This window comes from Phyllostomus discolor, chromosome 11 (genome assembly GCF_004126475.2).
Source record: "Phyllostomus discolor isolate MPI-MPIP mPhyDis1 chromosome 11, mPhyDis1.pri.v3, whole genome shotgun sequence".
Taxonomy (NCBI): domain Eukaryota; kingdom Metazoa; phylum Chordata; class Mammalia; order Chiroptera; family Phyllostomidae; genus Phyllostomus; species Phyllostomus discolor.
The window spans coordinates 51,923,300-51,945,538 of NC_040913.2; the positions used below are offsets into that span (position 1 = coordinate 51,923,300).

A 22,239-nucleotide genomic window follows, 5' to 3' on the forward strand; every position below is an offset into this window, starting at 1 on the left:
CCAAGCTTGACGTCAAAGAGAAATAAATTGGGAACATGGGACACTTTAAATGTATCAAATGTATTTACTGTATGTATAAAAAAGACTAGGGCATGGATGTAGGAAGGATAGAGGAAAGGGATTCCTTTTGGTTATGAAAAAAATTCCTTGATAGCCTTAAGTTTTATTGTGGTAGTTATTGTAGTTTCACTGATTTTAATATTGACTTATATTTAAATCCTTATTTTGTATGTTTCTAGTTAATGTTAGTTAAAAGGAGGAGGTATACACAGGGCTGTAGGTGGAACAAACATTTGCATAATGTAGGTTGCTATGTTATTATTTAGTGAAAAATATTCTAGCAGTATTTCTCTATTGTCTGCCTCTTAATGTTTTAGCTAATGAATCATCATAAAGTGACTCTTGAGCACAGACTTTTTAAAATTCTCTTTCATCTTTTCTAGGCTGTAAATGATTCATGCTACCAGAATGATGATTCAGTCCTTAAATCCCTTGTTGAGATTGCAGATACTGTTCCCAAGTATTTACGTCCTCACTTGGAAGCTACTTTACAGCTAAGTCTAAAGGTAAAGTAAATAGTTCAGTAACTGTTCTGTTTATTATTTTCAATGAACAAACTACTAAATGTATGCAAATGTGTCTTTGTAGTTGTGTGGAGACACTAGCCTCAATAACATGCAACGCCAACTTGCTCTTGAAGTAATTGTGACCCTCTCTGAGACTGCAGCTGCTATGTTAAGAAAACATACCAATATTGTTGCACAGACTAGTAAGTCAAAGATCTTTAAATAGTTTATATTAATGTGGAAAAATTGTTAAATAAATTTGCTGAGAATTGTATAAGTTCACAATTTGTTGATACAGTGAATGTCCTTTCAAAACCAGAAGAGTTCGGGAAAGTGCATCTCTATGTGCATGTACTCAACTTGATGGATTTGCTTCAGCTCTCCAAATCTTCATATGATAACAGGCATGACATGTGATACCTGGCAATCACTTAGAAGATGTTTAAGAACTTTATGGAGATATTTGACTAAGATATTGAAAGACTAAAACATTGAAAGAACTAAGTATCAATTTTCCTCAAATTAATCTGTAAATTCAATAGAATTTCAGTCCTAACCCCAATAGAGTTGGTCATAAGATTTATCCTGAAATTCTAAGTCAAAGAAAATGGGGCTTGGAGTAGCCAAGAGAATTTTTACAAACAAAATAGAGTTCTTGCCCTGTCAACTGTGAAGATTTAGGAGTGGGAGCAGATCCACTCACATAGAAGCAAAAGCTGATTTTAAAAGATAATTCATGAAAGGTCATCGTGGCAACTGGTTATTTCTACCTAAAAAAGTATATCCATCTTAAATATTCTATAACAATCAATTGGGGTTGATAAAAACTAAATACATTTTAAATAAGTAACATTTTAAAAGTAAAGTTTGATAGTAGGGAACTATTGTTTTTAAAGACTGGATCAGAAACCACAGATGCAAAAACATTGCTAAATTTGCTAAAAGAAAAACAGTTTTTTGACCAAGTACACCATAAGTGAAATTAAAAGATAAGTTACAGACTGGAAGAAACTAATTGTAATGCACACAATCAACAAAGATTTGGTATCTGGACATTAGACAAAGGTTACTAACAGGAAATTTATAAAAGAAGAATCTGAAATAGCTAAAAAACACTGCTCCTCAATAAAAACAAGTGTAATTGTGGACTATAACTTGTTAGAAACTTTGACAATATCAAATGTTGATAAAGGGTGTGGTTAGAAGACTTTTTCACAGCTCCTGGGCACTTCACACATTGCTGTGAAATAAGACAGGCCTTATAAACTTAGAAATATAGGCTTATGCAACCAGTATGGAATGCAGTTCAGTGATTTTTAATACTGTTGAAGATACCTGTAGCAATTTCATGTCCTGAACTAACACTTTTCAAGGAACTAAGTATAAAAATTTCATCAAAGCAAATTTTGTAATTGAAAAAAACCAAAATGTCCATCAATGGGAAAGTGTTCATATAACGCATTGCTGTGAAGTAATTAAAATGAAATCCATGTGTTGAGATAAAAGAAAACTGCCAGAGGATACATATAGTGTGATAACTATGTGTTATATAAAAATTAAAATTTTGAAATAGTACTATCTTTGTATATACATATTGAGATTTGTAGTTCAAGTATAAAAACAGTTTGGGAATAGAACTATATTTTATCATGAAGCTCACTTATGCTGAATGGGGAAGAGAATGCAGTAGAACATGGAAAGTTTTATTTTTTTTCCCCTTAATGTTACTTCTTAAAAAGAATAAGATCTAAAGCAAATGGTGACCCTCCTTAAAAGTTTAAAACAACAAAAGAGGTGTTGGGGACACAGGCAAATAGTTTTTTTGTTTCACTCTTTTAGAGGCAAAGTAAATTCTTTGTTTTTTACTTCTTGAAATTCTTGTTTGTAAATGATTATAATGACAGTAAAAAAGCAATGGTATTCAAGTCTGAAATTATTTTTTCCTTTAGTTCCTCAGATGTTAGCAATGATGGTTGATTTGGAAGAGGATGAGGACTGGGCAAATGCAGATGAACTAGAAGATGATGATTTTGACAGGTAATCATATATACCAAATACATTATGGAGGTTCCTTGACAGGGAAAAGCAATATCAGGTGGCAGTGAGAGATCTCTTTCCTGCTGTATTCTATAATCTGAAGTTAAACTTCTAAGTTTAGCATATGGGATACTTAGGCCTTCTGTTGTATGCATTTCTGCATCACTGTTTTACTCTAAATTTTCTTCAAGATTTTTTATTTTGAGTATCTTAAAATATGTATAAAGAAGCTTTATTGTAAGCCCTGGCTGGAGTAGCTCAGTGGATTGAGCGCAGGCTGCGAACCAAAGCATCGCAGGTTCGATTCCCAGTCAGGGCACATCCCTGGGTTGCAGGCCACGTCCCCCAGCAACCGCACATTGATGTTTCTCTCTCTCTCTCTTTCTTCCTCCCTTCCCTCTCTAAGAATAAATAAATAAATAAAATCTTTTTTTAAAAAGCTTTATTGTGATAAATGCCTTTATATGCATATGCTTCATTTAGAATGGCTGTTTCAGCACAGTTCCCAGTGAAACTTCTTATTTTCCTAATATAATACAATTTAACTTGAGACTACAGAGGAGATAGTAGTGGTGAGATTTGAACAGTAGGTGACGGTACCACTGTCATTACTATTTTACTTGTTGTGACTTATGAGTCCCCCATGAATACTGATTCCTATGGAGAAGTCAACCAAAATCTATAGTCACTGTCCAATAGCAATGATGACCCCTTACATGTACATTAAACAACATTTCAGAGCTCTGCTGTTTTAATAGATTCTTTCAATAGTCATAAAGGTATATTATCATATTATTAGATGCAGAATGGAGAGAGAAGGTTGAATGATTTGTTCAAGGCTACATAACCAGTTGGTAGGATGGGCTTTAATACCATCTCTCTTAGTCTTCCTAGGGCATCATACTGTCTCCTCCTTAAAAAGAACAAATTATTCTCCTGAAAGGCTGGTAGTCAGTATAAGTTAACTGTAACAATACTAGAAATGAAGACATTTCACTTACAGAATACATGGTAGTTTCTGAGGCTAACTGCCATCATTAAAAATGACTGACTTCTGGCTTATAAATACTGTGATGGATTGTATGAAGGTAGTCCTTCACTGGATATAACCCAATAGGGCTCAGTAGAAACCAGGGTCAGATCGAGTTTCCTTTTTCCACTTCAGTTACTATAATGTGCTGCTACCTGGGCCCATAATTTGCCATGTAAAAAGCATTTGACTTTATTATACAGTTTATGAAGCTATTTTTTTCTGGACCAAATGAATATGATTTTCTTATCTGTGAATAAATGGCCATGAGTATATTTTCAAGGTCAGTTTAAGTCTAAGAACCTCTTCTAAAGATCATTTGTAGCTTTATCTTTATATACAGATGTGGGCAAAAGTAGGTTTATAGTTGTGAGTAAGCAAAATTAGCTTATTGTATTATTTTCCATATGAACAACTATAAACCTACTTTTGTCCATCCTTTATTAGTCTTGTCCTCACAAAACAGCTAAAAATTATGCACATGACAAACTCTCTACTTAATCTTGGAATTCTAAGAAAGTACAATGACTTTTATGTCAGGTTTTCTTCAGTTTTCAGTGAAAACATTGGAATGGAGTTTCACTTATACCTAATTTTTGACAATGCAGTTTATTCCTCTTTAAACACAAATAAGCTTACAGTGAGGAAGAAAATCGTATACAGTCTCAGCACCCCTTTCAGTTTTCTGTTTTCTGTTCACTGATAAGTTTAAAGGATATATGTCTAGGAAATGAGAAACAAGACTCTTCTAAATGCTCTGCTCACACTCCTGAGTCTTCAAAGTATCAGAAGCTAAGTTTTAGCCATTGAGGGGTTTGTGCATGTAAAAAGAGAAGGGAGAAAGCCTTGAAAAATAAGATGCGGACATAGGGTTTTTTTAAACTACAATGAATCATGATAATTTTATTTGCCTTCCTCCCCCTTTTAACATTAGGGTTTTTAACCCACAACTTACTGCATACATTCAAGACTCCTTGAGTTACTCTTTTTCAGTCCTAGTTTAATAACATGTACTATTCTTGTGTATTTTGATTATATTGAAAACATTAAATTCTGTTGGTGTGTAGCAATGCAGTTGCTGGTGAGAGTGCTTTGGACCGAATGGCTTGTGGACTTGGTGGAAAGCTCGTTTTGCCGATGATCAAGGAACACATTATGCAAATGCTTCAAAATCGTAAGCTATAACTCTTTCAAATGATAGAATACTGGAAAGTGGCTTCTAAATCATAAACTCTAATGAATGCGTAGCCTGTGTCTAAAAATTAATCTTTATCTTTTTTATATCTTAACCTGATTTTAAATTATACTGATAAAATTCTTATTAGTTGTCTTTCCAACTGTTCACTCTTACACCAAAAATATTTTTCCTCTATTAAAAGTACTCAAGCTCTGACCAGTGTGGCTAAGCTGGTTGGGCGTCAACCTACAGAGCAAAAGGTCAGTGATTCGGTCCCCAGTTGGAGCATGTGCAAGAGACAACTGATAGAAATTTCTATTATTGGTGTTTCACTTTCTGTCTTTCTCCCTCCCTTCACCTCACTCTTAAGTGTGCGCTCAGGTGAGGCTAAATAATAAGTCAGACAATCAGTCAGTCATACACTACATCCATGATTGGGATTAGAATCCAAAGCTGTATTTAATATTGGTGTAAAGCACATTAACAATGGTAAATGGTACATATTTCTTAGCTAACGTAAGCCCCACTTTTTTTTGTTTTGTTTTAAATAATGAACTGCAAATTTTTTAAATATGTAAGTTCAGAGAAGGAAAACCATTTCCAAATCCCTATAGCATGCCATCATCACATTTTATGCAGCATTCATCTAGAAACCTTGCACATTGAGAATATATGAGGCATATCTCTGAATCAAGAATAGACATCCTTTTGTATCAGTAAATATTTATTGCTTTTCTTAAGTTTAATTCGTAAGTTTAGTATGCAATGATCAGTATCAGATACTGATTGACATATTGGATTCCTGCAATTATTCCTCAGTTGTCTCAATTTTGGCTTAATGGTATATTGAGTAATTGAAACAAATCTATATAATTTAGAGCACAGGTGGCAAACATGGCCCTCCACCTTGTTTTATCCAGCTCAGCACCTTGTTTCTACCTGGTGGCAGTGCCAAGCTCTCGCTTAACTGTTAAGGAGTAGTTACATTTATACAGTCCTAAAATTACATTTGGCCCTTTGAAGGCAACCGCAAGGCTGATGTGGCTCCTGGTGAAAATAAGTTTGACACTCCTGATTTAGAGGGAGTTCCAGCCAAGATGGAGATGTAGATAGATACACTTCACTTCCTTGCACAACCAAAAGAAGGATAACAACCAATTTAAAAACAAAAAACAACCAAAACTGCCAGAAAATCAAACTACATGGAAGTTGGAAAGCCAAGGGATTAAAGAAGAAAAATTCATCCAGACTAGTAGGAGGGGTGGAGATGGGAAGCTGCGTCGGAGAGGAGGCACGGCAAGGCAGTGGCTGGTGGACCAAGATATCTGATATTCGTGTGCAGATAAGTTGGGAGGAACAACTGGGTAGTGAGACAATCCTCACAACCCAGGGTTCCAGCATGGGGAAATAAAGCCTCAAAACCTGTAGCTGTAAAAATCTGTGGGGGGTGGTGGCAGTGGGAGAAACTCCTAGTCTCATAGGAGAGTCTGTTGGAAAGGCCCACAGGGTCCTGGAATATATACAAGCCTACCCATCCGGGAATCAGCATGTGAAAGGGCACACTCCACTTGTGGGAAGTAAAGGATGTGAGGGAAAGTGGGGCAAGAGCCAGGCAAGCTAGGAAGCAGCATTGTTCCATCTTTGACCCCTCCCCCTCATATAGTACCACAGTGTAGTGAAGTGGGTTGCCCTGCCCTGGTGAATACCTAAGAATCTGCCCCTTACAATATAACAGGTGCACCAAGACAAAGAAATATGGCCAGATGAAAGAACAGATCAAAACTCCTGAAAATAACTAAACAACAGCAAGATAGACAACCTGTCAGATACAGACACTGATAATTGGGGTGCTTTAGAAATGATTGAGTATGGTCGCATAATAAAGGGAGAAATGAAGGCTATCCAAAGTGAAATAAAGGAAAATACACAAAGAACCAACAGATAAGGAAAGGAAACTGGGAGTCAAATCAAAGATTAGGAAAAAGGGAAGAAATAACTAATCAGAACAGAATGACGAAACAAGAATTCAAAAAAAAAATGAGGAGAGGCTTAGGAAACCCCCGGACATCTTTAAATGTTCAGCATCCTAATCACAGGGGTACCAGAAGGAGAAGAGCAAGAAATTGAAAACTTATGAAGTAAAACTTCCTCAATCTGGAAAAAGGAAATAGACGTCTAGGAAGTCCAGGAAGTTCAGAGTCCCAAAGAAGGTAGACCCAAGGAAGCACACACCAAGTCACTTCATAATTACATTACCCAAAATTAAAGAGGAGAGAATTTTAAAAGCAGCAAGAGAAAGGGAGAGAGTTGCCTACCTACAAAGGAGTTCCCATAACTGATTTCTTAAAAAAACCTTCATGCAGGAAGGGGCTGGATGGAGTATTCCAAGTCAGGAAATCAAGGACCTACATCCAGTATTACAATATCCAGCAAAGCTATCATTTGGAATGGAAGAGCAGATAAAGTGCTTCCCAAATAAGGTCAAGTTAAAGGAGCTCATCATCACCAAGCCCTTATTATATGCAGTGTTTGCAGTGTTACAGGTGGGACTTATCTAAGAAAAAGTTAAAAAAAACTGTGAACAGTTAAATGACAGCAAACTCACAACTATCAACAGCTAAACCTAAAAATTAAAAACTAAGAAAACAACTAGAACAGGAACAGAATCACAGAAATGGAGGTGACATGCAGGGTTATTAGTTGGGGGAGATGGGGAGAATTGGGGAAAATGGTATAGGGAACAAGCATAGTTGGTAGGTATAAAATAGACAGGGGGAGGTTAAGAATAGCATAGGAAATGAAGAAGCCAAAGAACTTATGTGTACAACCCATAGACATGTAAGGGGAGGGTGATAAAGGGGAGAAAAAATGGGAGAACTGTAATAGCATAATATACTATATAGATAAACTCAATAAAATATACTTAAAGATTTATATAATTAAAACATTTTTTAAGATTTTATGTATTTTAAGATAGGGGAAGGGAAGGAGAAGGAGAAAGAGAAACATCATTGTGTGGTTGCCTCTCAAGCACCCTGTACTGGGGACATGACCCACAACTCAGGCATGTACCCTGACTGGGAATCAAACTAGCGAACCCTTAGTTCACAGGCCTGCGCTCAATCCACTAAGCTACACCAGCTAGGCCTAAAACATATAATGTCATTATGAGTGATAAAGTTTTAATGCTTAAAATGAACATTAGCAATTTTTCAGAAAATCTTTACAGTATAATTAGTTTCAACAGAGTTCTTTCTACATGGGTTTTGGACTCCCCAAAATGAAAAATTAAGTATGATATATTTTAGGATTTTTCTACAACACGCTTAACTCATACTACCAGTTCATGAACTTTCTCTTCTCAGGATCCCTTTACAATCTTAAAAATTATTGAGGATTCCACAGTGCTTTTGTTATGTGTGTTCATATGGGAAACAATACAATAATTAATAATGCAAATGTACATTCTGTGTTTCATATACTGAAAACTGTAAACCTGCTTTTGCCCTGCCTTGTACTTATTTATATTTTGCCTTGTTCTACAAGGAAATTGAAACAGCCTAAAGTGAACAATAATATATAAATATTTAGAAGTGAGAGTTGTGGAAATTATATATTAGAATAGGATATGAAGTCTAGTAAAAGTAAACATTGCCTAACTAATATTCTGTTAACCAAAAATCACATATACATTATTAATATCAGAATACAAATAAAGTTCATCTATATTCATTTACCATATTACTAAAACAAATTCTTTAAAAGCAACATTTTTTCTCTCTTTTTAAGGAAATATGATTGACTGAATCAGTAAATCTCTATTCAATAAACAGCAGTATGTGAAACAAAATCCAGTTATTTATTGCTTGTAGTAAAATATTAGGAGAAAAGTCTTTATTATAAGTAGTTTATAGATACTAATATTAAAGGTCTTAGCTTTCATATATCACCTTTTAACTCTTGGCATAGAAATGCTTGTGTGACATAACCACTGTTACAATACGATGAAATGACCTAGTCGTGTACTTTTTCTATCCAGTTTTTTAATTAATATACTCTTTTCAAAATAAGAACTTTTTATACTTCTGCTAGAATGACATGTTTGTAGTGTCTCATTGCTTCTCTTTGGTTTTTAATTTTCTATAGCTGACTGGAAATATCGGCATGCAGGATTAATGGCTTTATCTGCCATTGGTGAAGGATGCCACCAGCAGATGGAAGGAATTCTAAATGAGATAGTAAATTTTGTATTGCTTTTTCTTCAGGATCCTGTAAGTACCAATAAATATTTGGTTCATAATTATTACTACAGTTTCATGTGGGAAATGGATAGCCTTTACTAATACCAAGGAGTATATTCCAGCATCCAAGAGTAAGGTATGCAGCCTGTAATGCTGTGGGACAGATGGCTACAGATTTTGCACCTGGTTTCCAAAAGAAATTCCATGAGAAGGCAAGTAACAAGTCCTCAAACACTCAAACTTTGAGAAGAGTGGTGACATTTCAAAGTGTATGCTTACGTGATTGCATTTCATAGGTGATTGCAGCCCTGCTGCAGACCATGGAAGACCAAGGTAATCAGCGAGTGCAGGCCCATGCTGCTGCTGCTCTCATAAACTTTACTGAGGACTGTCCCAAGTCACTACTTATTCCGTATTTGGATAATTTGGTGAAACATCTGCATTCCATCATGGTACTTAAGCTTCAAGAGGTAAGTTTTAAGGTCTTTAAGCTCCCTAGTTAGATAATAATTTAGGTCAATTTGATGAATAAGACCCCTGGAGAAAGGGGGACTTTTCAGCATGGTTATAAAGAATAGAAAGTTAGAAGGACATTCTAGGCTTGACCAGAGAATGAGCCAGTTTTGGAATAGGGAAGATAACGGCCTGAAGGTTAGGTAAAATCGGTATATGGAATGCATTGAACACAAAATTATTTTTTTAACTAATTTATCTAAACTTGGAAGAACCAATTTATGTTCTTAATTGTTGTGAGAAATCATGATAATGTGATTTTAGGAAATCAGCACAGTAGCATTGTGGGACAAACGAAGAATCGATTTAAGGCAAGACCATCTTGATCATTGTTCAAGGACCTTGGGTGGTAATACTGGAAATTGGGGAAAAGGTAACTAAAAAACATTACTTGGGAAGCATTAGCAGTTTCTTTCTACCAGTTTGAGTTTTAAAATATGAAAGAGAAGGAAGTAAAAAATGTTGACCACTCTCCTAATCTAGGTGATAGAAATAAAGAAGATGTGAAGAAGAATTCTTTCACATTCCATTCTTTTTGCTTTAAATATGTTATTTTTAAAATACAGCCTGGCCATTCAAATAGAAAGTGGTTTGTAATTAGTTATAGCTTAAGTAAGAGAGGCAACCTACAAACAATTTAATGGTGTTAGTACAGCGGTGTGTGTGAGAAAAGATGTAGGTAAGGAAAGCAAAGATTGAGTCCCAGTTATCAAGTACAATGAAAATAAATTGCTACTATAAAAATGAAATGAATAAAAAGGACCTAAAAGCCTTTTCTTACTATTTAACAGATATAAAGTTACTGTTAAATTGCTATAAAAGTTTCTAACTCTCAATTCCTCTACTTGAACATGAACTAGTAACAGACGGTTTTTAAACCACATTTTGCATAGCACTGGTCTAAAGAAGAACAAAAAGGAAAACAAACAAAAACAAACAAACAAACAAAAAAACTCATAGACACAGCCAACAGTATGGTGCTTGCCAGAGAGGAGAATGGGTGGTGGGAGGTGAAAGAGGGTAAAGGGGGGATAAATGGTGATGGAAGAAGTCTTGACTTAGAGTTGGTGGACACACAATACAATGTACAGATGATGTATTATAGATTTGTACACCTGAAACATATACTTTTATTAACTAGCGTCACCCCAATAAACTCAATAACTAAAAAATAAAGATACAGTGTCTCAGCCCTGGCTCATGTGGCTCAGTTAATTGAGCGCTGGCCTGGGAACCGAAAGGTCACCAGTTTAATTTCAGGGCACATGCCTGGGTTGTGGGCTAGGTCCCCAATTGGGGTTGTTGGAGAGGCAACTAGTTGACGTATCTCATGCATCTGTTTCTCTCCCTCTTTTTCTACCTCCCTTCCCCTCTCTCTAAAAATAAATAAAATCTTTAAAAAATATATACTGTGTCTTAGAAGGAAAAGAAATGGGTTTGAAACAAAGGATGTGTTCAGTGCCATATAATAGCAGAATAGGAGTGTAATAAAGGAACATGAGTGTATTTGAGGATTAAAACGTAAACCCAGGTTGAAGGCAGATTGGTTGGCTAGTTAAAACAGGAATAGATAACCAAACATGATTTTACAAATAAGTTTGCATAGAGGGCTTAAACATAGAGATAGAGAAGGGAATAAGTTAACCTCTTAAAGGAATGGTGGAATTCATAATACAAGGTGAGGAGCTCTGTGAAGAATGTGGGTGTAGTTGATGGGGAAAATGGAGAAAACCTGAAGTAGTTATTGGGTCAAGTTCAAATTAATCTTTAGGAATTATAAATAGTATTACCATGTGACAGCATGAGCTTAGTTGCAAATACACAGGTAATACTTGTTACTAGCAAGGTCAAAGAATACTGTAGATCTTTGGTGCAGGAGAAAGGATGACTACATTGAAGATGTAGAGTGGAGAAATGAGTGAAAAAGAGCACACCAGTATTATCATTAGTGGTATCTTCTCAGGAGAGTCAGATTAGAAGATAAAGGAATGGATCAAAAAGGGAATTTCTTCCATGACATAGAACAGGACAAAATATAGGGTAGGAGCAATAAATGGAAAAAAAATAAATAAGAAGGGTAGGCATTTACTTGGTGGCAATTTTGTGCTCGAGGACTAGCTATGCTTTGAGATGAAGCAAAAATAAATAAGGAGAGCTGTGGTAACAGAAGAAAGACATCCTACATAAATAGTTCAACAGGAATTCTTAAATTTGCTCCAAAACCTGTCATCTCCACTCTGACTGCTGAAGGGTAGTTGCCACTTACTGTTTCAGAAAAGCATTTGGAAACCAGAGTATTTCTTCCAGTTTCTCATTTATGTAATGTATTTTGTGTGTCTTCCTTCTAGTTGATTCAGAAAGGCACCAAGTTAGTTTTGGAACAAGTTGTGACATCTATCGCATCAGTTGCAGATACTGCAGAAGAAAAATTTGTCCCCTACTATGACTTATTTATGCCATCACTAAAGCACATTGTTGAGAATGCAGTTCAAAAGGAACTTAGACTTCTCAGAGGAAAAACTATTGAATGCATCAGCCTCATTGGTCTGGCTGTTGGAAAGGAAAAAGTAAGTGATTTTATAGTATGTTGAAATTGTATATAATTTTTCTGCAGAGGCATTTAGGGTACAAGAAGGTTTTTTGGATGCTTGTTTTTTCCCATTATCTTACTCTTTCAGTACTCCTATTTTATTTTAAAAATTGTTGCCTTTGTTGTTGTTGTTGTTTTATTGTTAATATTAAGGTTCTTAACTCAGTTACGCTCTTGAGACCTCTCCCTTTTCTTACCACATGTACAGTCCAGGAGTTCAGGATCCATGTTTAGTTTCACCCATTTAAACATTTGCCTGGAACCATTCCAGTTGCTTTCCTGTTCACTAAAAAAGAATCAAGTGTCCTAAGAGAGAAATTTAGCTTTTCAGATGTTAATTAGGAAAGGCCATTGGTCCATTGTGTTTTTTTTCTTCCCAGCCAACATCTCAGACTTGTCAAAGCTAATCCAAAAATAAATTCTTGTCATCAAACCCTTGTGTTCTCAGAATTATCAACATAGAACCCCTTACTATGGTTTCCAAAACCAGCATCAGTATTAACTTACTTACAAATTGTTTTCTGTGAGTTACCCAAGAAGCTAACCAGCAAAACATTTTTATGTTTCATATTCTATATATGGCTTTCAAACTATTTTTAAAACACTGCCTGGTTATACCGTGGAGATTGCCAGAACCACAGAGTTAATTGAAAATAATATAGGTTTATAGAGCAATCCAAAATTTTCTTTCTGGATTGGTAGTATCATTTTACTGCTGGAAATGCATAAGCCATAGACCAAAACTTGATGCCATTAGGAACAGCTCTATACAGCATTTTTCTTTGACTTAACAGAATATATTTTTCTGTAAAGAGCACTGAGTCTTTTGAATATGATGAAAAATTTTCCACATAATACTTATATCTGAGGGGTTATGACCCATATGGGAAATGTAATAGATCTTTTGGGAAAGTTTTGTTATTACATGAGGAACATAAAATGCCTCTCTGAATTGTTATACATGAGTAATATTAGTATTGATTTTCATAAATATTTTCTTTCTAGTTCATGCAAGATGCATCAGATGTGATGCAGCTGTTGTTGAAGACACAGACAGACTTCAGTGATATGGAGGATGATGATCCTCAGGTAAAGCAGCCCTCACACATTCATCTTGATCCACTTAGGAGTTGCAGCTAGTGCAAGGCTAAGTATACTAAGAAAAAAAAAAGAGAGAGAGAGGAAGGGAGAGAAAGGGGAAGTGAGGAAGGGGGAAAGAGAGAAGGAGGGAGGGGGAAAAGGGAAGGGAAGGGAAGGCAAGAGAAGAAATTGAGTAATAGGTTTCTTGAGATACCAGCCCCTGGTTTCAGAGACATTCTTCATTGGCTTGACTTCTACTTCTCATAATAATACTCACAAGGCCTAACATAAAACAGGCAGTTGTCCTGGCTGGGTGACTCGGTTGGGCATTGTCCCACAAAGTGAAAGGTCACCAGTATGATTCTTGCTAGGTTGCAGGTTGAATTCCTGGTCAGAGCACATGCCTAGGTTGCAGGTTCGGCCCCTGGTTGGGAAGCAAGGCTACTCTCTCACATCGGTGTTTCTTTCCCTTTCTCCCTTCTTTCCCTTCTCTAAAAAATAATAACAACAATAATTTCAGAAAACAGGTACTTAATAAATAGTTGAATTAAATTTTGACTTCTTTTTTAGTTTGCTGAGGCTCTTCTCTGACTGTCAAAGTTCTGTTGCTCTTGAGGGTTCTATCCTAGGCCCTCTTTTCTTCTCACTCCTCTTAAGCAGTGTCATTTATAATCATTGCTTTGGTTTTCCTATATATGCTTGTCACTTCAGATCTTTCTCTAAATTCAAGATTTATTTGTCGCCCTGGCTGGCGTAGCTCAGTGGATTGAGCGCAGGCTGCGAACCAAAGTGTTGCAGGTTCGATTCCCAGTCAGGGCACATGCCTGGGTTGCAGGCCATGCCCCAGCAACTGCACATTGATGCATCTCTCTCTCTCTGTCTTCCTCCCTTCCCTCTCTAAAAATAAATGAATAAAATCTTTAAAAAAAAAAGATTTATTTGTCTAAATACTTACTAAACATCTCCATTGGGATGTTCCCTGGTCTTTTGAATGCCATGAGTTCCCTCCCCTGTCAAAAGAAAAAGAAATACAGAAACCTAATGATCTTAGAACATGCCATGCTCTCTTGTCTCTGCCTATGAATAAACTTAGACTCCCCCACTCAAACTGGCCAATAGCTCCTCGTATTTCACATCCAGTACACGCTTCGATGGTAGGTACTTAATTACATTGTGTTGTAGCATTTGTAATAATAATAAATGTTCATCCTAATCTTAATAGTATTGACAATGCCTAATAAAACAGGCACTCAAACAGTTTAATTACATTTTGACTTTACACAGTCACATTATATCGTCTATACATTTAAAAAATTTTTGTTTTTTTCTAAATTAAATTAGTGCCTAGGAATTGATATGTTTCAGTGGGTTTTATTTATGTGATTTAGATGACAGTTGAGAAAGCAATATATTGCTCATTGAAAGTTGGAAAAAATTGATACAATCCTAGTCGTCGTCTTTTGCCTCACTTGCTGACTGTAGCCTCACTTGCTGACTGTATTCCAGTGTAGAGGTTCACAGTGATTTTGTTACTGTTTTTGAGCATTTTAAGTTTATGACCTTAGAAAATGCAAGTATTGCTTAAAGAGCCACGAATGTAAAAAAACATTATTTCCATGAAATAGTGAAATAGCATCCTTTATAATATTTTAAATCTGTTGTTTTAAAATCAATTTTAATTTAATTTTAACTTTCCCCCCAGATCTCTTACATGATCTCAGCATGGGCCAGAATGTGCAAGATCCTTGGAAAAGAATTTCAGCAATACCTTCCAGTGGTCATGGGGCCTTTAATGAAGACAGCTTCAATTAAGCCTGAAGTAGCCCTTTTAGATAGTAAGTGTCTTCATTAAGACAGCAGTTGTAAAATTTCTCTTTGTTATTAATTTTAACATGAATTTGGTTATTTTCCCTGTTAATAGCCCAAGACATGGAGAATATGAGTGATGATGATGGTTGGGAATTTGTGAACCTTGGAGATCAGCAAAGTTTTGGTATTAAAACTGCAGGACTGGAAGAAAAATCAACTGCTTGTCAGATGCTGGTAAGTGATAGTAATGTTTACACATTGTTTAACAACTTCTCATAACGCACTTACATACTTTTCATCAGTGCTAAAGAAATTATTTTGAGGAGTAGGAATATAGTCTTTAAAACAATGCAGAAATCTTTTGACCCAACATTCCTACTTCTGAATTTCCATCCTAAAGAAATCATGTGGATAAAACTTCATTATCAATGCTTTTTCTAATAACCAAAATAAAAAAGGACAACAAAAAAACAGCCTGAATAATGCCTATTATTAGGTAGATAATAACTATAGTACTTTGGAGTATTATATACCATTACAAAGCCACGGAGGACAAGAATTTTTGTGTTTTGTGCTTAGTGTATAAATAGGTAGCCAAGGAATTACTTTTTGAAATGTACTCCATTAAAAATGGAAACTGGTATGATTTCAATTGTAGAAGTAAACATGGTAGGAAAATTTAAATGTTTACAATGATTATCTTCTGTGGTATTATGGAGGATGTGTGTTTAAGTAATCTTTGAGTATTCTGTTTTTTTCCTTTATGAACATGATAATGAGGGTTAATATATTTCCACACTGAAATTTTTTTTTTAAATACAAAATAGGGTAAGCCTGTTGGCTACAAATTTACAAAGTAATTGATGTGCTATAATTGAGTTTTAGGGTTTTTATATCTTTTTCAATTATTTTTTCTTAAGTGATATATTTTATTTAAAGTATTTAAGAGTGCTGAAACTTTTGCTAAACTCACAAATAAAAATATGGAGTATTTCAGACTTTAAATGACTATATACTATAATTAATTCGTGGTCTTTTCGATTTTATTGTATTTTATTCTATTTATTTAATGTTAGAAAACTAATTTGACAGCCCTGCATGCATTAAATGTAAATGCATTTAGTCAGGATACAACATTGTGTGGTCCTTATGATTTTACTGTTTGTTAATAAAAATACCTATAAACTAACGAGGACTTGATTTCTTTTCCAATACTTTGGTTTCAGGTTTGCTATGCTAAGGAGTTAAAGGAAGGCTTTGTGGAGTACACTGAACAGGTTGTCAAACTGATGGTCCCTTTACTGAAATTTTATTTCCACGATGATATCCTACAATTTTTAAATGCAAAATATGTCTAGATTTAGTTAAATTGTAGTTTGTTTAAATACTATTAGACTTTGTGTTAACTGAAGGGTATATCACCATTATTGTTTGTATTTACACTAACTATACTTTTAGGTTATAAACTTGGTCCTTTGTTTCACTTGAGCCAAAAACGTGAAAAAGAAATGTTGCCTATCCTCTAGTTCAGCAGTATCAACCTTTTTGGCATCAGGGATCAGTTTTGAGGAGGGAGTGGGGCTCAAGCTCACCTGTTATGGATGGGGGGAAAGGCAAGAGGCAGAGCTCAGGTTGGGACCCCTGCTCTAGTTGGTAGTTTTCTATGACCCACTGAAGGATTTTAAGGATTAGTGTTTTATTAGCAAATGTTTACATTGTATATAATTGCTACTTTTGGTAGTCTTTAAAAAGTAAGGCCTTTCTTAATAGGTTAGAAACCCACTGATACTTAACTTTCTGTAGCACAGAATCCTACATTGCAAATATGGGTAGAACTTTTGGAGATAATACATCTCTTAGTAAATCTGCATGTTAAATGTTTTACTCTTTGACCTAATGATAGTAAATACTATGTATATGTGCATTCTTACGCCTTTACACACATAAAATTTCATAGATGGGCTATATACAGAGTGGCAGAGTGGTAGAGCCCAGGGCCAAACCTAGATCTGTCTGCCTCTGGAGTCCCTTTGTTGTTGTTCCTCTTGGAGTGTTCTGGGTGGCATCCTTTGCAGAAGATGGCTTTTGCCCATCAGACAGTTCTCCTGTTATAAGAGGACAAAACAGAATTATCGTTAAGAGGAAGTCTCAAGACCTTACTTTATAAGGTATTAGATAGGGAGAAGCAACTTAATCTTAGAGGAAGTGAACCAAGAGCCCAGGTCTTTTCACAGTCATTTTTATGTTTTTTTATTTACACTTGAGATTCATTCTTGCTGTATTGCAGGTGAAAGAACAGACAGGAGTTATGTCTTATGAGCAGGGAGACTTCTATTTTTATACACATACATTTAACACAAGCTCTTGGATGGTGGTCTTAGATAAATAGAGGTTGCCTAGAGCACGTTTTAACTCTGATCACTTTAACATTTAAGTGAACAAAATGAAAGAGCAGTCTTTTGAGGATAATGATTACTATTTCCTTAACAATAAAACGTGTTCGAGTGGCGGCGGCAGAATCCATGCCTCTTCTGTTAGAATGTGCAAGAGTTCGAGGTCCTGAGTATCTCACACAGATGTGGCATTTTATGTGTGATGCTCTAATCAAGGCCATTGGCACAGAACCAGATTCAGATGTCCTCTCAGAAATAATGCATTCTTTTGCAAAGGTAAATATCTTTCTCTTAAAAGTATATATAAGGTTGTGTGTTCATTTATTAGTCTTGCTAATACATGGGCAGAATTGTATGTGTGCTCCCACAATGTTTTTAAACCAGATGTGTTCAGTTCTTTTTAAAATATTTTGGTGTTGTCATTTTGTTTTTTAAGAGTTATGTAGTCCGGTCTTGATTGGTTTCCACCATCATTTACCTATAATCCAATTACAGAAGCTTGGGTATCATCTCCAGCTCACATCTAGTTTCTATCCTTGTTTCTCTACTAAATTCCTTTTTTTCCCATTGTCTTATCTCTCCTTTGTGCTTTTGAAGTAGCCTCAGTTGGTCTGTTCCAGAGTTGCTTTTTTTTCCCTCCCAGTTTATTCTCCTTTTCTCAAGTATTAATTTGTCTTTTGTTTGAGCCACTCACCTTCCCATATTCTTGGTCACCCCTGTTACTCACAGCACCATAGCTTGTTCCACAGTTTGTTTTAAAAGATCTTCAGCATCTTTATCTGTCCCCATTTACATTCCGCATTTCAAAATTTCTTCTATTTTCCCAAAGAGTGCATGCTTCCATGCTTCCATGTCTGCCCATATCCTTCCTTTTGCCTGTAATGCTCTTTCATGGCAGACTTACCTTCTCCAGTGCTGTCTTTTATAGAGTATATATGTGTAATTGAGCTCCTAGATGCTAGTTGATCTGTTCTGTCTTTGAAGCCTCAGCACCTACCAGTAATGCCTAGCAATTAAGATATGCCAAGGACTAGTTTAAAAGGAAAGTTTTTAAAATTCTTTAAATACTGGCATTTTGGGAAAAACAAAAACCAAGTGTATTCACTCAATCGTTGGTTTCCAGGGTAGTGAGTTATGTTAATTTATCTCATGTTTCCATGTGATTCTTAATGAAGTTTAACTTCTTACTCTTAAAAACACATAAATCTCATTAGTTGCTTTCTTCCTCAACCACATTTTAGTGCATTGAAGTAATGGGAGATGGATGCCTTAATAATGAACACTTTGAAGAATTGGGAGGTATACTGAAAGCTAAACTGGAAGAACATTTTAAAAATCAAGAATTACGGCAAGGTACGTTTTTTTATACTTTCATTTCTGAATGTAACCCTTGACCATTTTGGCAACTACTTAAAAAAGACATTTATTTGGATTTGTTTTAGTTAAAAGACAAGATGAAGACTATGATGAACAGGTGGAAGAGTCACTACAAGATGAGGTAAATTACTCCCTTCAGAACTTAATTTACATCACCATTTACACCAGGAAGATTTTTAAATGCTTAAGTTTCTAATACATTGACTTGTCATTCTGATGTAGTTATCAGTAATCTTTAGCAGAAGAATCTTCCTTGTATCTTATTCATTAATTTAGGAAATAAATACTTTGAAATTAGCTGGTTTGTGTTTTGGATGCTGTGTGTGCATTCTGTTGCAATACTTCACATATAAAAGTACTTTGGAGTTTGCCTAGTATTTCCTTTTACATACTCCTCATAACTACTAGTGTTTTCGCTATCTTAAGATACTTGAACTCGGACTCAGATGTTAAATGACTGCCTAAAGCCACACTTGATGACCTAGGGCATGAGGCCAGATCTTTCTGTAATATGGGCTGTCTTTCTAATGGATCACAGAATAACGCAAATTTCCTTCCAGTAAATAATATATAATAGAATTCTTTACCTTGTTACTCAGTTCTCACCTCATCATACCACTTAACACCATCAAACATATTTAAAATGTGTATTTAGGATCCAGAATACGTGGTATTTGCCATCCTGGTGGACCAGTGCTGGTATATGCAGGTCATCCTTATTCTCTGCAGGTTGCTTACAGCATGCCGTACACAAATCATTTGCAGGGATGAGATGTTGTAAGTAACTGACCCCACATCTCCCCACCATCCCACCTCAAAATTCAAACCTTGCAAAAAATGCTAAAGTAAAAACACCTTTGTTTCAGAACTTTGAAACTTAGGATAATTATTAACCATGTTTTTTAAGTATGTACCAAGAAAAGTCTTTGCAGTAAGTGCAATACTAGGGATACACATTTATCTTTCCATAGGCACTAAGAGACATGACACCCAGTTGGTGAGGTAACTTGTCTCTAGATTCTTGCTTTGCCCTTAAGAAAGTTATGAAAGTGTGCTGATTGCAAGGACCGTGTGTGGAGGTGGAAGAGAGTATAGGGGAATAAATGGTAATGGAAAAAATAAAATATAAAGTAATTATTAATTTTCTAAATTTCTTAGATTTTTAAAAATAAATGTTACTGTTAATAATAGTGGGGATACTTTTTAATACATATGCATGTGCTTTGTTTTATTTTGTTTTAGGACGATAATGATGTTTATATTCTGACCAAAGTGTCAGACATTTTACACTCAATATTCAGTAGCTACAAGGAAAAGGTGTTACCATGGTTTGAACAGCTGCTTCCATTAATTGTCAACCTAATTGTAAGTGTTGCCTCTTTTTGACAGTTGCTTTAGATAATTGATCTGGAGCTCTATCATTACACCATTTGAAAACTTACACTTTCAAGTTAAAATGGATCTTAGAAATCAACAGTTTTCCTCTGTGCATCTTTAATTTTGTCAAATTTATTGCATTGCTCCGGATATCTTCTCACTCAATATATACTTAAAAGTTTGCTAATTAAGTTTTCCATAATTCAGTTAAATCATAATACATTCTATAGACATGCAAGTGATTTTTTAAATTATTTCAGATTATCTATGTCCTGCTAAGTTAGTAAATGAAAACAGAATGATTACATTTTTTTGCAGTGGACCTTCAAGAATTCATTTAGGACCTTTGTTGTATACAACCAGCAGTCAGATTCTGTTCTTTTGTTTTGTTTTGTTTTGTTGTATAGGAAAACACTTGATTACATAGTTCAATCAAAGCAGGTGGGAAAGAGGCACTTAGACAGAGACCAGTTTCAGCAAGACAGCTGGCTGTCCAGGCAGTGGAGGGGCTATTGTTGCCAGATTCTGTATGATGGCCTCATATTTCAGTTTTTTTTAAATGTAAAGTAAATGTATATACATTTTTGCCACTGTCAGTTCTTTCTGGTATATGGCAATGTCAGGCTGTGGAATTCTGTAACAAATTATACAAGTCTTTTTTAAACCTGTACTTATTTAAAGCTGTGATTGTTGCTAAATTGTTTTTTGTTGCTTGTATCAGAAACATTTGTGTAAGCCAGTAGTTTGTAGCGACTATTCATTTCTTTACATTTTTATGTACTTCACTATTCAAAGTTTAAAACAGTATCTCTTTTGTAGTGTCCACATAGACCATGGCCAGACAGACAATGGGGATTGTGCATATTTGATGATGTTATAGAACACTGTAGTCCAGCCTCATTTAAATATGCAGAATATTTCTTAAGACCAATGCTCCAGTATGTATGTGACAGCAGCCCAGAAGTAAGGCAAGCAGCTGCGTATGGCCTAGGAGTCATGGCACAGTATGGTGGAGATAGCTATCGTCCTTTTTGTACAGGTACTGATGTTTATTTGGTTACCTGCATGTTCTTCCAGGCATCCCTTTTGTTTTTACCTCATTCTCCCTTCCATACACCCAAACATTATCTACCTATTTCTGCTTTATCGTCTTTCTCTTTTTCAAAAACTCCATGTGTAGCACTTAAGAATTTACAGTTTTTATTCTCATAGAAATGGAAATGAAATCTGAATGGAATCAGAGCCTCCCCATCTTGATTTCATTTGAGTTTGGGAGGTATACCACAGCCCCAACACAGGATTTTTAAAATTCACTGGAGGTCCCTGTATGTTTAGCACAAGAATATATAGTTAGGCAGCTTTAAAAAAAGCTTAAGTATCCTGAGGTGACCAGGAGTGTAAATTTGGAAGCCACTAACTTCTTGGGGTATGGAAGTAGTAAAGTGCTAGTGTTTCTGACTATTGGGACAGTCTCTTCCACTATCTTCCATTATATGTAAGTCATTCTGTGGACAAGATAAAACATTCCTTACACTTCAGCATTTCCTCACTATAATGAATAACTGGACCAAAGATAAATATTTATTTTCATTTGCATAAAAATGTGAGCTTTTAACTGGTGTTTTTTAAATGCTTATTTTAGAAGCACTCCCACTGTTGGTAAGAGTTATACAGTCTGTCGGTTCTAAGACCAAAGAAAATGTTAATGCTACAGAGAACTGCATCTCAGCAGTAGGGAAAATTATGAAGTACAAACCTGACTGTGTGAACATTGAAGAAGTCCTGCCTCACTGGTTGTCATGGCTTCCACTACATGAAGATAAAGAAGAAGCTGTTCAGACTTTCAATTATCTGTGTGATCTGATTGAAAGGTAAGAAAGAGAACAGCCCTGACTGGTGTGGTTTAGTTGATTGGGCGTTGTCCCACAAAGTGAGGGGTCAGCAATTCGGTTCCCAGTCAGGATACATTGGTCCCCAGCCACAGGCACATATAGGAGGCACCCTATCAATGTGTCTTGATGTTTCTCTTCCTTTCTTTCTCCTTCCTCT

General features: G+C 35.5%; 1 protein-coding gene across 1 annotated transcript in view; it reads left to right on the top strand.

Annotated features, from left to right (window-relative positions):
• Nucleotides 1-22,239, top strand: part of IPO5 (importin 5) — a 47,280-nt gene that overhangs the window by 21,149 nt on the left and 3,892 nt on the right. The window contains exons 7-24 of the mRNA XM_028526947.2: nucleotides 444-566; nucleotides 649-769; nucleotides 2,516-2,603; nucleotides 4,701-4,807; nucleotides 8,957-9,081; nucleotides 9,174-9,263; nucleotides 9,348-9,521; nucleotides 11,913-12,131; nucleotides 13,160-13,243; nucleotides 14,937-15,069; nucleotides 15,156-15,277; nucleotides 16,270-16,366; nucleotides 17,540-17,712; nucleotides 18,678-18,789; nucleotides 18,879-18,934; nucleotides 20,056-20,178; nucleotides 21,010-21,229; nucleotides 21,833-22,061. Of these exons, the coding sequence (XP_028382748.1) occupies nucleotides 444-566; nucleotides 649-769; nucleotides 2,516-2,603; nucleotides 4,701-4,807; nucleotides 8,957-9,081; nucleotides 9,174-9,263; nucleotides 9,348-9,521; nucleotides 11,913-12,131; nucleotides 13,160-13,243; nucleotides 14,937-15,069; nucleotides 15,156-15,277; nucleotides 16,270-16,366; nucleotides 17,540-17,712; nucleotides 18,678-18,789; nucleotides 18,879-18,934; nucleotides 20,056-20,178; nucleotides 21,010-21,229; nucleotides 21,833-22,061 (2,396 nt within the window). The remainder of the gene's footprint in view (nucleotides 1-443; nucleotides 567-648; nucleotides 770-2,515; nucleotides 2,604-4,700; nucleotides 4,808-8,956; nucleotides 9,082-9,173; nucleotides 9,264-9,347; nucleotides 9,522-11,912; nucleotides 12,132-13,159; nucleotides 13,244-14,936; nucleotides 15,070-15,155; nucleotides 15,278-16,269; nucleotides 16,367-17,539; nucleotides 17,713-18,677; nucleotides 18,790-18,878; nucleotides 18,935-20,055; nucleotides 20,179-21,009; nucleotides 21,230-21,832; nucleotides 22,062-22,239) is intronic.